General features: G+C 45.7%; 1 protein-coding gene across 1 annotated transcript in view; it reads right to left on the bottom strand.

Annotated features, from left to right (window-relative positions):
• LOC142316931 (cytochrome P450 2C3-like) overlaps positions 1-13,969 on the bottom strand; it is a 135,856-nt gene that overhangs the window by 35,485 nt on the left and 86,402 nt on the right. Inside the window, exon 5 of the mRNA XM_075352705.1 lies at positions 3,917-4,077. Coding sequence (XP_075208820.1) covers positions 3,917-4,077 — 161 coding nt within the window. The remainder of the gene's footprint in view (positions 1-3,916; positions 4,078-13,969) is intronic.

The following is a 13,969-nucleotide window of genomic DNA, read 5'->3' on the forward strand; positions in this document are numbered from 1 at the left end:
AATCAGTGCCCAGAAGCCAGCACTAACAAAAGTCAATTAAAAAAACGTGTGGCATTTGCCAAGTCCCACAGCCTGCTAAACAGATGGACGCTGGAAAAGTGGCAGAAGGTGGATTTCTTCAGTAGAATTACACCACTGCTGCCGCAAATACTGCAGGAGACCTACTGGAGCCCATATGGATCCGAAATACACTCAGAAAGATCATGGCCTGGGGTTACATTCAGTATAGGGGTGTGAAAAACATTTGCAAGGTGGAAGGCAAGATTAATAGCCTAAAATATCAAGAAGTATTTAGCTACCTCTTACATTCCCAATCATAAAAGGGGTCAAATTCTGCAGCAGGATGGTGCTCCATCTCATACATCTATCTCTACAACAAAATTCCTCCTGGCAAAGAAGATCAAGGTGCTCAAGGACTGGCCAGCCCAGTCACCAGACATGAGCATCATTGAGCATGTTTGGGGTAGGATGAAAGAGGAAGCTTGGAAGACAAAACCAAAGAATCTAGATGAACTCTGGAGGCATGTAAGACTGCATTCTCTGCTATTTCTGATGACTTCATCAATAAATTGTATGAATCACTGTTGTACCGCACGGATGCAGTCCTTCAAGCTCATGGAAGTCACACAAAATATTAAATATGGCTCTAATAGCAGCACAACTTCATTCACCAATGTTATGCAACATATCTCTGTATTAGAAGTTAATTATTTATTTGAATTTCACAAACTTTTGTCCTACCAAAATCTGACCTTTCTGTGTTCATTACATGATCAATATTTCAGATTTGCAGCAACTTTATTTTCATAACCTAAACCAAATTTGGGAGCGTTTCAGCTTTCAAAAGAGAAACTTATAAAACCAATGGATGAATTTAAAGTCAGGTTATAAGCTTTTATTTACATAACATGGATAAGCGACAGAACTTTTGTCAGGGACTGTATGGAGCCTCATTGTGAGAACATTCTCAGAACAAAGCTCCATAGGAATTTGTGGGCGCCATGGGACATTACACTTTTGATTACATTGGAACTTACAAAATTTCTATTTAATTAATAAATTGGCGAATCAGCGAGTGTGATGGAGACTTTATTCCTCAAATTATGTCTGACCATTGAGGATTGTTTATTCAATTAAACTTTTTTCTCTGTGTGTATGTTTTTTTAACTCTATACTTACATACAGCTGACATCAACCCTATATATTACTCCAATTGCCACCACACCAGGGCAATTGGGAAGAGCCGGGTAAAGAGCCAGAGTTGGATGTGCCCCTTCTGGGGTGTCTGCGAGCTACTATTGTTAGGTTGGGAGTGGCCAAATAACCATGGGCCCTCCCACGCTGAAAATACCAGCCTCTAGCTGCTGTACCTTGGCTGTTAATCAAAAATAGTGGAAACCCCATGCCATTTTCCATTTTTTTTTTATTTTTTAACCCTAGAATGCGCCACCATAGACATCTACCATAGAAAACAACTAACTTAGCAGGCCTGCAAGACGCCAGGTATGCGTTTTAGAGTTAAATAAATAATTAAACAAAAATGGTGTGAGATCCCCTCTATTTTTGACAACCAGCCAAGAAAAAGCAGACAGCTGAGGGTTGTAGCCCCAGCCCCTAGCTATCACACTGATGCTGCAGCTACAGCATCTCCCTATATATCACACTGATTATACAGCTACAGCACCTCCCTATATATCACACTGATTATACAGCTACAGCATCTCCCTATATATCACACTGATTATACAGCTACAGCACCTCCCTATATATCACACTGATTATACAGCTACAGCATCTCCCTATATATCACACTGATTATACAGCTACAACACCTCCCTATATATCACATTGAATATACAGCTATAGCTCCACGCTATATATCACACTGACTATACAGCTACAGCACCTCCCTATATATCACACTGATTATACAGCTACAGCACATCCCTATATATCACATTGATTATGTAGCTACAGCACCTCCCTATATATCACACTGATTATACAGCTACAGCACCTCCCTATATATCACATTGATTATGTAACTACAGCACCTCCCTATATATCACACTGATTATACAGCTACAGCCCCTCTCTATATATCACACTGATTATACAGCTACAGCACATCCCTATATATCACACTGATTATACAGCTACAGCACCTCTCTATATATCACACTGATTATACAGCTACAGCACCTCCCTGTATATCACACTGATTATACAGCTACAGCACCTCCCTATATATCACACTGATTATACAGCTACAGCACCTCTCTATATATCACACTGATTATACAGCTACAGCACCTCCCTGTATATCACACTGATTATACAGCTACACCACCTCCCTATATAGCACACTGATTATACAGCTATAACACCTCCCTATATATTCACACTGATTATACAGCTACAGCACCTCTCTATATATCACACTGATTATACAGCTACAGCACCTCTCTATATATCCCACTGATTATACAGCTACAGCACCTCTCTATATATCACACTGATTATACAGCTACAGCACCTCTCTATATATCACACTGATTATACAGCTACAGCACCTCTCTATATATCACACTGATTATACAGCTACAGCACCTCCCTATATATCACACTGATTATACAGCTACAGCACCTCTCTATATATCACACTGATTATACAGCTACACCACCTCTCTATATATCACACTGATTATACAGCTACAGCACCTCTCTATATATCACACTGATTATACAGCTACAGCACCTCCCTATATATCACACTGATTATACAGCTACAGCACCTCCCTATATATCACACTGATTATACAGCTACAGCACCTCCCTATATATCACACTGATTATACAGCTACAGCACATCCCTATATATCACACTGATTATACAGCTACAGCACCTCTCTATATATCACACTGATTATACAGCTACAGCACCTCCCTGTATATCACACTGATTATACAGCTACACCACCTCCCTATATAGCACACTGATTATACAGCTATAACACCTCCCTATATATTCACACTGATTATACAGCTACAGCACCTCTCTATATATCACACTGATTATACAGCTACAGCACCTCTCTATATATCCCACTGATTATACAGCTACAGCACCTCTCTATATATCACACTGATTATACAGCTACAGCACCTCTCTATATATCACACTGATTATACAGCTACAGCACCTCTCTATATATCACACTGATTATACAGCTACAGCACCTCCCTATATATCACACTGATTATACAGCTACAGCACCTCTCTATATATCACACTGATTATACAGCTACACCACCTCTCTATATATCACACTGATTATACAGCTACAGCACCTCTCTATATATCACACTGATTATACAGCTACAGCACCTCCCTATATATCACACTGATTATACAGCTACAGCACCTCCCTATATATCACACTGATTATACAGCTACAGCACCTCCCTATATATCATACGGGTGATGTGGAATGAGCTGCGCGCTGTGACCTTCAGCAGTAAAATCCTAAACTGGAGCTCTTAGCTCGGCACTCATCTTTCACAGCCCTATGACAGTCCCCAAATTGGCTGCTCTTGCCCCATGATATGGTATCTGCATGTCATTATGGGCCACGCCTGACATTGTTATCTCGCTCTCCGGGTCTTCAGCATTGTGGGAAGTTCCACTGGGTATTTAATTTTCTGATCCTCATGGATCTAATTGCAAAATGTTTGAATTCACAGGGACTTATAAATGTAAGGGAATGTGGTTCAAAGTCGATCTTCCGTGGATGGATCCACTCATCTCTAATGGAAAGTTAAAATCTGACATACACGATGTGATTCTATGATAAGACTATGGAGCAGCCTGATGCTCTGGAGAAAATGGCCCCATAATAATATAATAATAGACAACCGTGTTGAATCGAGACTTGAACCCTCTGATATGTCTGGATATAGATAGAAGAAGTTCTTGCAGCTTCTCGTCCTCGTAATCAAAGTGCTCCCCAAATAGCACAGAGCTGGTGATGTTTCCCACAGCGCTGCCCATGAACATCACAGGGTTAAAGGGTTTTCCTGTGGAGAGAAGCAAGAACATCATGAAATGTCCTCCACCCGTCCTCCTACCCTGCTCCTTCTCCGGAATATCCATACAAAGAGGCCGGGGCAACCTGGCGTCATAAAGTCTAGGCCGGGCAGAGAGTGGCAGTGTCAGACCCCAGGAGACCCCCAGAGATATTGAAGGACCAGTGCACAACAGCAGTCCCTATGGTGCCCCCGACTCTGGTGGAGCCCCTCACAGCCTGGGAATAAGCACGGATCAGACATGTGCCGCACAGAGTTTATTCTGCATCTCGTGGATTGCACCACAGCTGTAAGAAAAGCCAACCTCTGTGTCGCTGCATCGTCTGCGATCAGTGTAAAGGTCAGATGGAGGTGCCTCGTATAACAGCTGCACGTCTTCTCTCATTCATCCCTACCATCAGTGCAGAGAGAAAACTAGTATCTAATCTACGGTATCAGGATTCCCATCCTACTGCAGCTGAGGGACCTGTTGTTATGTGGCTGTAGATCTGTTCCAGTGTGCCAGGATGACTGTGCACCATGAGTGAGGAGATCTACGAGGGGCTGCTGATAAGTCTTTGGCTTTGTGATCTTTTTTGTTTCTGTGGCAACAAATGTTAAGTCACATGAAAGCCTTATGTGTCTAATACATGTTTTAAAAATTTTGTGTTTGTTGCTTATTCATGGATTGATTGGTCACTATGTATGAGACCTGGATTTATTTGTATGACCCTGAAAACAAGGAGCAGTCAAAAGAGTGGAGGCACAGTGGTTCTCCTCGTCCAAAGAAAAGTGCAAAAATCAGCCACTAAGGTGCTGGCGTCTGTGTTCTGGGATAAGGAGGGTGTGCTGCTAGTGGACTACCTTCAAAAGGGTTCCACCATCAATGCAAGGTATTACACTGAACCTTTAGACCAATTGAAGGCAGCTCTGAAGGCTGAAAAGCGCGACAATCTGTCCTAAGGAATCTTAATCCTGCAACACAACACCTCCGCTCACACTGCACAAGCGACCACGGCAAAACTGGCAGAGCAGGGCTTCCAGCTGGTGACCACCCACCTTATTCACCAGATCTAGCTCCCTCCGACTATCATCTCTTTCCAAACCTGAAGAAACACCTCAAGTTACCAAATCTAACACCATTTCTGATGCCATAGCTGCTACGGATGCATGGTGTGAGGCACAACCCAAATCCTACTTTTTGCTAGGCTTACGGAACATGGAATACCAATGTAAGAAGTGACATCAGTGGAGAGTATGTGGAATAAATGGAAAGTTTCATCATCCTATCTTGTTTCTGTCTGGGTAAAGCCAAAGACTTATCAGCAGCCCCTCCTATAATGCATTGTATGTGTGGACACTACGGAAGATCAATGTGATTTATGCTGTGCACTCTGCTGCCATCTACTGGCTGATGTGTGTAATGCATTGTATGTGTGGACATTGAGGAGTGATCAATGTGCTGTGCACTCTGCTGCCATCTACTGGCTGATGTGTGTAATGCATTGTATGTGTGGACACTGAGGAGTGATCAATGTGCTGTGCACTCTGCTGCCATCTACTGGCTGATGTGTATAATGCATTGTATGTGCAGACACTGAGGAGTGATCAATGTGCTGTGCACTCTGCTGCCATCTACTGGCTGATGTGTATAATGCATTGTATGTGCAGACACTGAGGAGTGATCAATGTGCTGTGCACTCTGCTGCCATCTACTGGCTGATGTGTGTAATGCATTGTATGTGTGGACACTGAGGACTGATCAATGTGCTGTGCACTCTGCTGCCATCTACTGGCTGATGTGTGTAATGCATTGTATGTGCAGACACTGAGGAGTGATCAATGTGCTGTGCACTCTGCTGCCATCTACTGGCTGATGTGTGTAATGCATTGTATGTGCAGACACTGAGGACTGATCAATGTGCTGTGCACTCTGCTGCCATCTACTGGCTGATGTGTGTAATGCATTGTATGTGCAGACACTGAGGACTGATCAATGTGCTGTGCACTCTGCTGCCATCTACTGGCTGATGTGTGTAATGCATTGTATGTGCAGACACTGAGGAGTGATCAATGTGCTGTGCACTCTGCTGCCATCTACTGGCTGATGTGTGTAATGCATTGTATGTGTGGACACTGAGGACTGATCAATGTGCTGTGCACTCTGCTGCCATCTACTGGCTGATGTGTGTAATGCATTGTATGTGCAGACACTGAGGACTGATCAATGTGCTGTGCACTCTGCTGCCATCTACTGGCTGATGTGTGTAATGCATTGTATGTGCAGACACTGAGGAGTGATCAATGTGCTGTGCACTCTGCTGCCATCTACTGGCTGATGTGTGTAATGCATTGTATGTGCGGACACTGAGGACTGATCAATGTGCTGTGCACTCTGCTGCCATCTACTGGCTGATGTGTGTAATGCATTGTATGTGCGGACACTGAGGACTGATCAATGTGCTGTGCACTCTGCTGCCATCTACTGGCTGATGTGTGTAATGCATTGTATGTGTGGACACTGAGGAGTGATCAATGTGCTGTGCACTCTGCTGCCATCTACTGGCTGATGTGTATAATGCATTGTATGTGCAGACACTGAGGAGTGATCAATGTGCTGTGCACTCTGCTGCCATCTACTGGCTGATGTGTGTAATGCATTGTATGTGCGGACACTGAGGACTGATCAATGTGCTGTGCACTCTGCTGCCATCTACTGGCTGATGTGTGTAATGCACTGTATGTGTGGACACTGAGGACTGATCAATGTGCTGTGCACTCTGCTGCCATCTACTGGCTGATGTGTGTAATGCATTGTATGTGCAGACACTGAGGAGTGATCAATGTGCTGTGCACTCTGCTGCCATCTACTGGCTGATGTGTGTAATGCATTGTATGTGTGGACACTGAGGAGTGATCAATGTGCTGTGCACTCTGCTGCCATCTACTGGCTGATGTGTGTAATGCATTGTATGTGCAGACACTGAGGACTGATCAATGTGCTGTGCACTCTGCTGCCATCTACTGGCTGATGTGTGTAATGCATTGTATGTGTGGACATTGAGGAGTGATCAATGTGCTGTGCACTCTGCTGCCATCTACTGGCTGATGTGTGTAATGCATAGTATGTGCAGACACTGAGGAGTGATCAATGTGCTGTGCACTCTGCTGCCATCTACTGGCTGATGTGTGTAATGCATTGTATGTGCGGACACTGAGGACTGATCAATGTGCTGTGCACTCTGCTGCCATCTACTGGCTGATGTGTGTAATGCATTGTATGTGCAGACACTGAGGAGTGATCAATGTGCTGTGCACTCTGCTGCCATCTACTGGCTGATGTGTGTAATGCATTGTATGTGCAGACACTGAGGAGTGATCAATGTGCTGTGCACTCTGCTGCCATCTACTGGCTGGTGTGTGTAATGCATTGTATGTGCAGACACTGAGGAGTGATCAATGTGCTGTGCACTCTGCTGCCATCTACTGGCTGATGTGTGTAATGCATTGTATGTGCAGACACTGAGGAGTGATCAATGTGCTGTGCACTCTGCTGCCATCTACTGGCTGATGTGTGTAATGCATTGTATGTGCAGACACTGAGGACTGATCAATGTGCTGTGCACTCTGCTGCCATCTACTGGCTGATGTGTGTAATGCATTGTATGTGCAGACACTGAGGAGTGATCAATGTGCTGTGCACTCTGCTGCCATCTACTGGCTGATGTGTGTAATGCATTGTATGTGCAGACACTGAGGACTGATCAATGTGCTGTGCACTCTGCTGCCATCTACTGGCTGATGTGTGTAATGCATTGTATGTGCGGACACTGAGGACTGATCAATGTGCTGTGCACTCTGCTGCCATCTACTGGCTGATGTGTATAATGCATTGTATGTGTGGACACTGAGGACTGATCAATGTGCTGTGCACTCTGCTGCCATCTACTGGCTGATGTGTGTAATGCACTGTATGTGCAGACACTGAGGAGTGATCAATGTGTTGTGCACTCTGCTGCCATCTACTGGCTGATGTGTGTAATGCACTGTATGTGCGGACACTGAGGACTGATCAATGTGCTGTGCACTCTGCTGCCATCTACTGGCTGATGTGTATAATGCATTGTATGTGTGGACACTGAGGACTGATCAATGTGCTGTGCACTCTGCTGCCATCTACTGGCTGATGTGTGTAATGCACTGTATGTGCAGACACTGAGGAGTGATCAATGTGTTGTGCACTCTGCTGCCATCTACTGGCTGATGTGTGTAATGCATTGTATGTGTGGACACTGAGGAGTGATCAATGTGCTGTGCACTCTGCTGCCATCTACTGGCTGATGTGTGTAATGCATTGTATGTGCAGACACTGAGGAGTGATCAATGTGCTGTGCACTCTGCTGCCATCTACTGGCTGATGTGTGTAATGCATTATATGTGTAGACACTGAGGAGTGATCAATGTGCTGTGCACTCTGCTGCCATCTACTGGCTGATGTGTGTAATGCATTGTATGTGTGGACACTGAGGAGTGATCAATGTGCTGTGCACTCTGCTGCCATCTACTGGCTGATGTGTGTAATGCATTGTATGTGCAGACACTGAGGAGTGATCAATGTGCTGTGCACTCTGCTGCCATCTACTGGCTGATGTGTGTAATGCATTGTATGTGCAGACACTGAGGACTGATCAATGTGCTGTGCACTCTGCTGCCATCTACTGGCTGATGTGTGTAATGCATTATATGTGTAGACACTGAGGAGTGATCAATGTGCTGTGTACTCTGCTGCCATCTACTGGCTGATGTGTGTAATGCATTGTATGTGCAGACACTGAGGACTGATCAATGTGCTGTGCACTCTGCTGCCATCTACTGGCTGATGTGTGTAATGCATTGTATGTGCAGACACTGAGGACTGATCAATGTGCTGTGCACTCTGCTGCCATCTACTGGCTGATGTGTGTAATGCATTGTATGTGCAGACACTGAGGACTGATCAATGTGCTGTGCACTCTGCTGCCATCTACTGGCTGATGTGTGTAATGCATTGTATGTGCGGACACTGAGGAGTGATCAATGTGCTGTGCACTCTGCTGCCATCTACTGGCTGATGTGTGTAATGCATTGTATGTGTGGACACTGAGGACTGATCAATGTGCTGTGTACTCTGCTGCCATCTACTGGCTGATGTGTATAATGCATTGTATGTGCAGACACTGAGGAGTGATCAATGTGCTGTGCACTCTGCTGCCATCTACTGGCTGATGTGTATAATGCATTGTATGTGCAGACACTGAGGACTGATCAATGTGCTGTGCACTCTGCTGCCATCTACTGGCTGATGTGTGTAATGCACTGTATGTGCAGACAGTGAGGAGTGATCAATGTGCTGTGTACTCTGCTGCCATCTACTGGCTGATGTGTGTAATGCACTGTGTGTGCAGACACTGAGGAGTGATCAATGTGCTGTGCACTCTGCTGCCATCTACTGGCTGATGTGTATAATGCATTGTATGTGCAGACACTGAGGACTGATCAATGTGCTGTGCACTCTGCTGCCATCTACTGGCTGATGTGTGTAATGCACTGTATGTGCAGACAGTGAGGAGTGATCAATGTGCTGTGCACTCTGCTGCCATCTACTGGCTGATGTGTGTAATGCACTGTATGTGCAGACAGTGAGGAGTGATCAATGTGCTGTGTACTCTGCTGCCATCTACTGGCTGATGTGTGTAATGCACTGTGTGTGCAGACACTGAGGAGTGATCAATGTGCTGTGCACTCTGCTGCCATCTACTGGCTGATGTGTGTAATGCATTGTATGTGTGGACACTGAGGAGTGATCAATGTGCTGTGCACTCTGCTGCCATCTACTGGCTGATGTGTGTAATGCATTGTATGTGGGGACACTGAGGAGTGATCAATGTGCTGTGCACTCTGCTGCCATCTACTGGCTGATGTGTGTAATGCATTGTATGTGTGGACATTGAGGAGTGATCAATGTGCTGTGCACTCTGCTGCCATCTACTGGCTGATGTGTGTAATGCATTGTATGTGCAGACACTGAGGAGTGATCAATGTGCTGTGCACTCTGCTGCCATCTACTGGCTGATGTGTGTAATGCATTGTATGTGTGGACATTGAGGAGTGATCAATGTGCTGTGCACTCTGCTGCCATCTACTGGCTGATGTGTGTAATGCATTGTATGTGCAGACACTGAGGAGTGATCAATGTGCTGTGCACTCTGCTGCCATCTACTGGCTGATGTGTATAATGCATTGTATGTGCAGACACTGAGGAGTGATCAATGTGCTGTGCACTCTGCTGCCATCTACTGGCTGATGTGTGTAATGCATTGTATGTGCAGACACTGAGGAGTGATCAATGTGCTGTGCACTCTGCTGCCATCTACTGGCTGATGTGTGTAATGCATTGTATGTGTGGACACTGAGGAGTGATCAATGTGCTGTGCACTCTGCTGCCATCTACTGGCTGATGTGTGTAATGCATTGTATGTGCGGACACTGAGGACTGATCAATGTGCTGTGCACTCTGCTGCCATCTACTGGCTGATGTGTGTAATGCATTGTATGTGCAGACACTGAGGACTGATCAATGTGCTGTGCACTCTGCTGCCATCTACTGGCTGATGTGTGTAATGCATTGTATGTGCAGACACTGAGGACTGATCAATGTGCTGTGCACTCTGCTGCCATCTACTGGCTGATGTGTGTAATGCATTGTATGTGCAGACACTGAGGAGTAATCAATGTGCTGTGCACTCTGCTGCCATCTACTGGCTGATGTGTGTAATGCACTGTATGTGTGGACACTGAGGAGTGATCAATGTGCTGTGCACTCTGCTGCCATCTACTGGCTGATGTGTGTAATGCATTGTATGTGTGGACACTGAGGACTGATCAATGTGCTGTGCACTCTGCTGCTATCTACTGGCTGATGTGTGTAATGCATTGTATGTGTGGACACTGAGGACTGATCAATGTGCTGTGCACTCTGCTGCCATCTACTGGCTGATGTGTGTAATGCATTGTATGTGTGGACACTGAGGAGTGGTCAATGTGCTGTGCACTCTGCTGCCATCTACTGGCTGATGTGTGTAATGCACTGTATGTGCAGACACTGAGGACTGATCAATGTGCTGTGCACTCTGCTGCCATCTACTGGCTGATGTGTGTAATGCATTGTATGTGTGGACACTGAGGAGTGATCAATGTGCTGTGCACTCTGCTGCCATCTACTGGCTGATGTGTGTAATGCATTGTATGTGTGGACACTGAGGAGTGATCAATGTGCTGTGCACTCTGCTGCCATCTACTGGCTGATGTGTGTAATGCATTGTATGTGCAGACACTGAGGAGTGATCAATGTGCTGTGCACTCTGCTGCCATCTACTGGCTGATGTGTGTAATGCATTGTATGTGCAGACACTGAGGAGTAATCAATGTGCTGTGCACTCTGCTGCCATCTACTGGCTGATGTGTGTAATGCACTGTATGTGCAGACACTGAGGAGTGATCAATGTGCTGTGCACTCTGCTGCCATCTACTGGCTGATGTGTGTAATGCATTGTATGTGTGGACACTGAGGAGTGATCAATGTGCTGTGCACTCTGCTGCCATCTACTGGCTGATGTGTGTAATGCATTGTATGTGTGGACACTGAGGAGTGATCAATGTGCTGTGCACTCTGCTGCCATCTACTGGCTGATGTGTGTAATGCATTGTATGTGCAGACACTGAGGAGTGATCAATGTGCTGTGCACTCTGCTGCCATCTACTGGCTGATGTGTGTAATGCATTGTATGTGCAGACACTGAGGAGTGATCAATGTGCTGTGCACTCTGCTGCCATCTACTGGCTGATGTGTGTAATGCATTGTATGTGCAGACACTGAGGAGTGATCAATGTGCTGTGCACTCTGCTGCCATCTACTGGCTGATGTGTATAATGCATTGTATGTGTGGACACTGAGGAGTGATCAATGTGCTGTGCACTCTGCTGCTATCTACTGGCTGATGTGTGTAATGCATTGTATGTGTGGACACTGAGGACTGATCAATGTGCTGTGCACTCTGCTGCCATCTACTGGCTGATGTGTGTAATGCATTGTATGTGCAGACACTGAGGACTGATCAATGTGCTGTGCACTCTGCTGCCATCTACTGGCTGATGTGTGTAATGCATTGTATGTGCAGACACTGAGGACTGATCAATGTGCTGTGCACTCTGCTGCCATCTACTGGCTGATGTGTGTAATGCATTGTATGTGTGGACACTGAGGAGTGATCAATGTGCTGTGCACTCTGCTGCCATCTACTGGCTGATGTGTGTAATGCATTGTATGTGCAAACACTGAGGACTGATCAATGTGCTGTGCACTCTGCTGCCATCTACTGGCTGATGTGTATAATGCATTGTATGTGTGGACACTGAGGAGTGATCAATGTGCTGTGTACTCTGCTGCCATCTACTGGCTGATGTGTGTAATGCATTGTATGTGCAGACACTGAGGAGTGATCAATGTGCTGTGCACTCTGCTGCCATCTACTGGCTGATGTGTATAATGCATTGTATGTGCAGACACTGAGGAGTGATCAATGTGCTGTGTACTCTGCTGCCATCTACTGGCTGATGTGTGTAATGCATTGTATGTGCAGACACTGAGGAGTGATCAATGTGCTGTGCACTCTGCTGCCATCTACTGGCTGATGTGTATAATGCATTGTATGTGTGGACACTGAGGACAGATCAATGTGCTGTGCACTCTGCTGCCATCTACTGGCTGATGTGTGTAATGCATTGTATGTGCGGACACTGAGGAGTGATCAATGTGCTGTGCACTCTGCTGCCATCTACTGGCTGATGTGTGTAATGCATTGTATGTGTGGACACTGAGGAGTGATCAATGTGCTGTGTACTCTGCTGCCATCTACTGGCTGATGTGTGTAATGCATTGTATGTGTGGACACTGAGGAGTGATCAATGTGCTGTGTACTCTGCTGCCATCTACTGGCTGATGTGTGTAATGCATTGTATGTGTAGACACTGAGGAGTGATCAATGTGCTGTGCACTCTGCTGCCATCTACTGGCTGATGTGTGTAATGCATTGTATGTGCAGACACTGAGGACTGATCAATGTGCTGTGCACTCTGCTGCCATCTACTGGCTGATGTGTGTAATGCATTGTATGTGTGGACACTGAGGAGTGATCAATGTGCTGTGCACTCTGCTGCCATCTACTGGCTGATGTGTGTAATGCATTGTATGTGCAGACACTGAGGACTGATCAATGTGCTGTGCACTCTGCTGCCATCTACTGGCTGATGTGTGTAATGCATTGTATGTGCAGACACTGAGGACTGATCAATGTGCTGTGCACTCTGCTGCCATCTACTGGCTGATGTGTGTAATGCACTGTATGTGTGGACACTGAGGACTGATCAATGTGCTGTGCACTCTGCTGCCATCTACTGGCTGATGTGTGTAATGCATTGTATGTGCAGACACTGAGGACTGATCAATGTGCTGTGCACTCTGCTGCCATCTACTGGCTGATGTGTGTAATGCACTGTATGTGTGGACACTGAGGAGTGATCAATGTGCTGTGTACTCTGCTGCCATCTACTGGCTGATGTGTGTAATGCATTGTATGTGCAGACACTGAGGACTGATCAATGTGCTGTGCACTCTGCTGCCATCTACTGGCTGATGTGTGTAATGCACTGTATGTGTGGACACTGAGGACTGATCAATGTGCTGTGCACTCTGCTGCCATCTACTGGCTGATGTGTGTAATGCATTGTATGTGCGGACACTGAGGAGTGATCAATGTGCTGTGCACTCTGCTGCCATCTACTGGCTGATGTGTGTAATGCATTGTAT

Source organism: Anomaloglossus baeobatrachus, chromosome 6, assembly GCF_048569485.1.
Source record: "Anomaloglossus baeobatrachus isolate aAnoBae1 chromosome 6, aAnoBae1.hap1, whole genome shotgun sequence".
Taxonomy (NCBI): Eukaryota; Metazoa; Chordata; class Amphibia; order Anura; family Aromobatidae; genus Anomaloglossus; species Anomaloglossus baeobatrachus.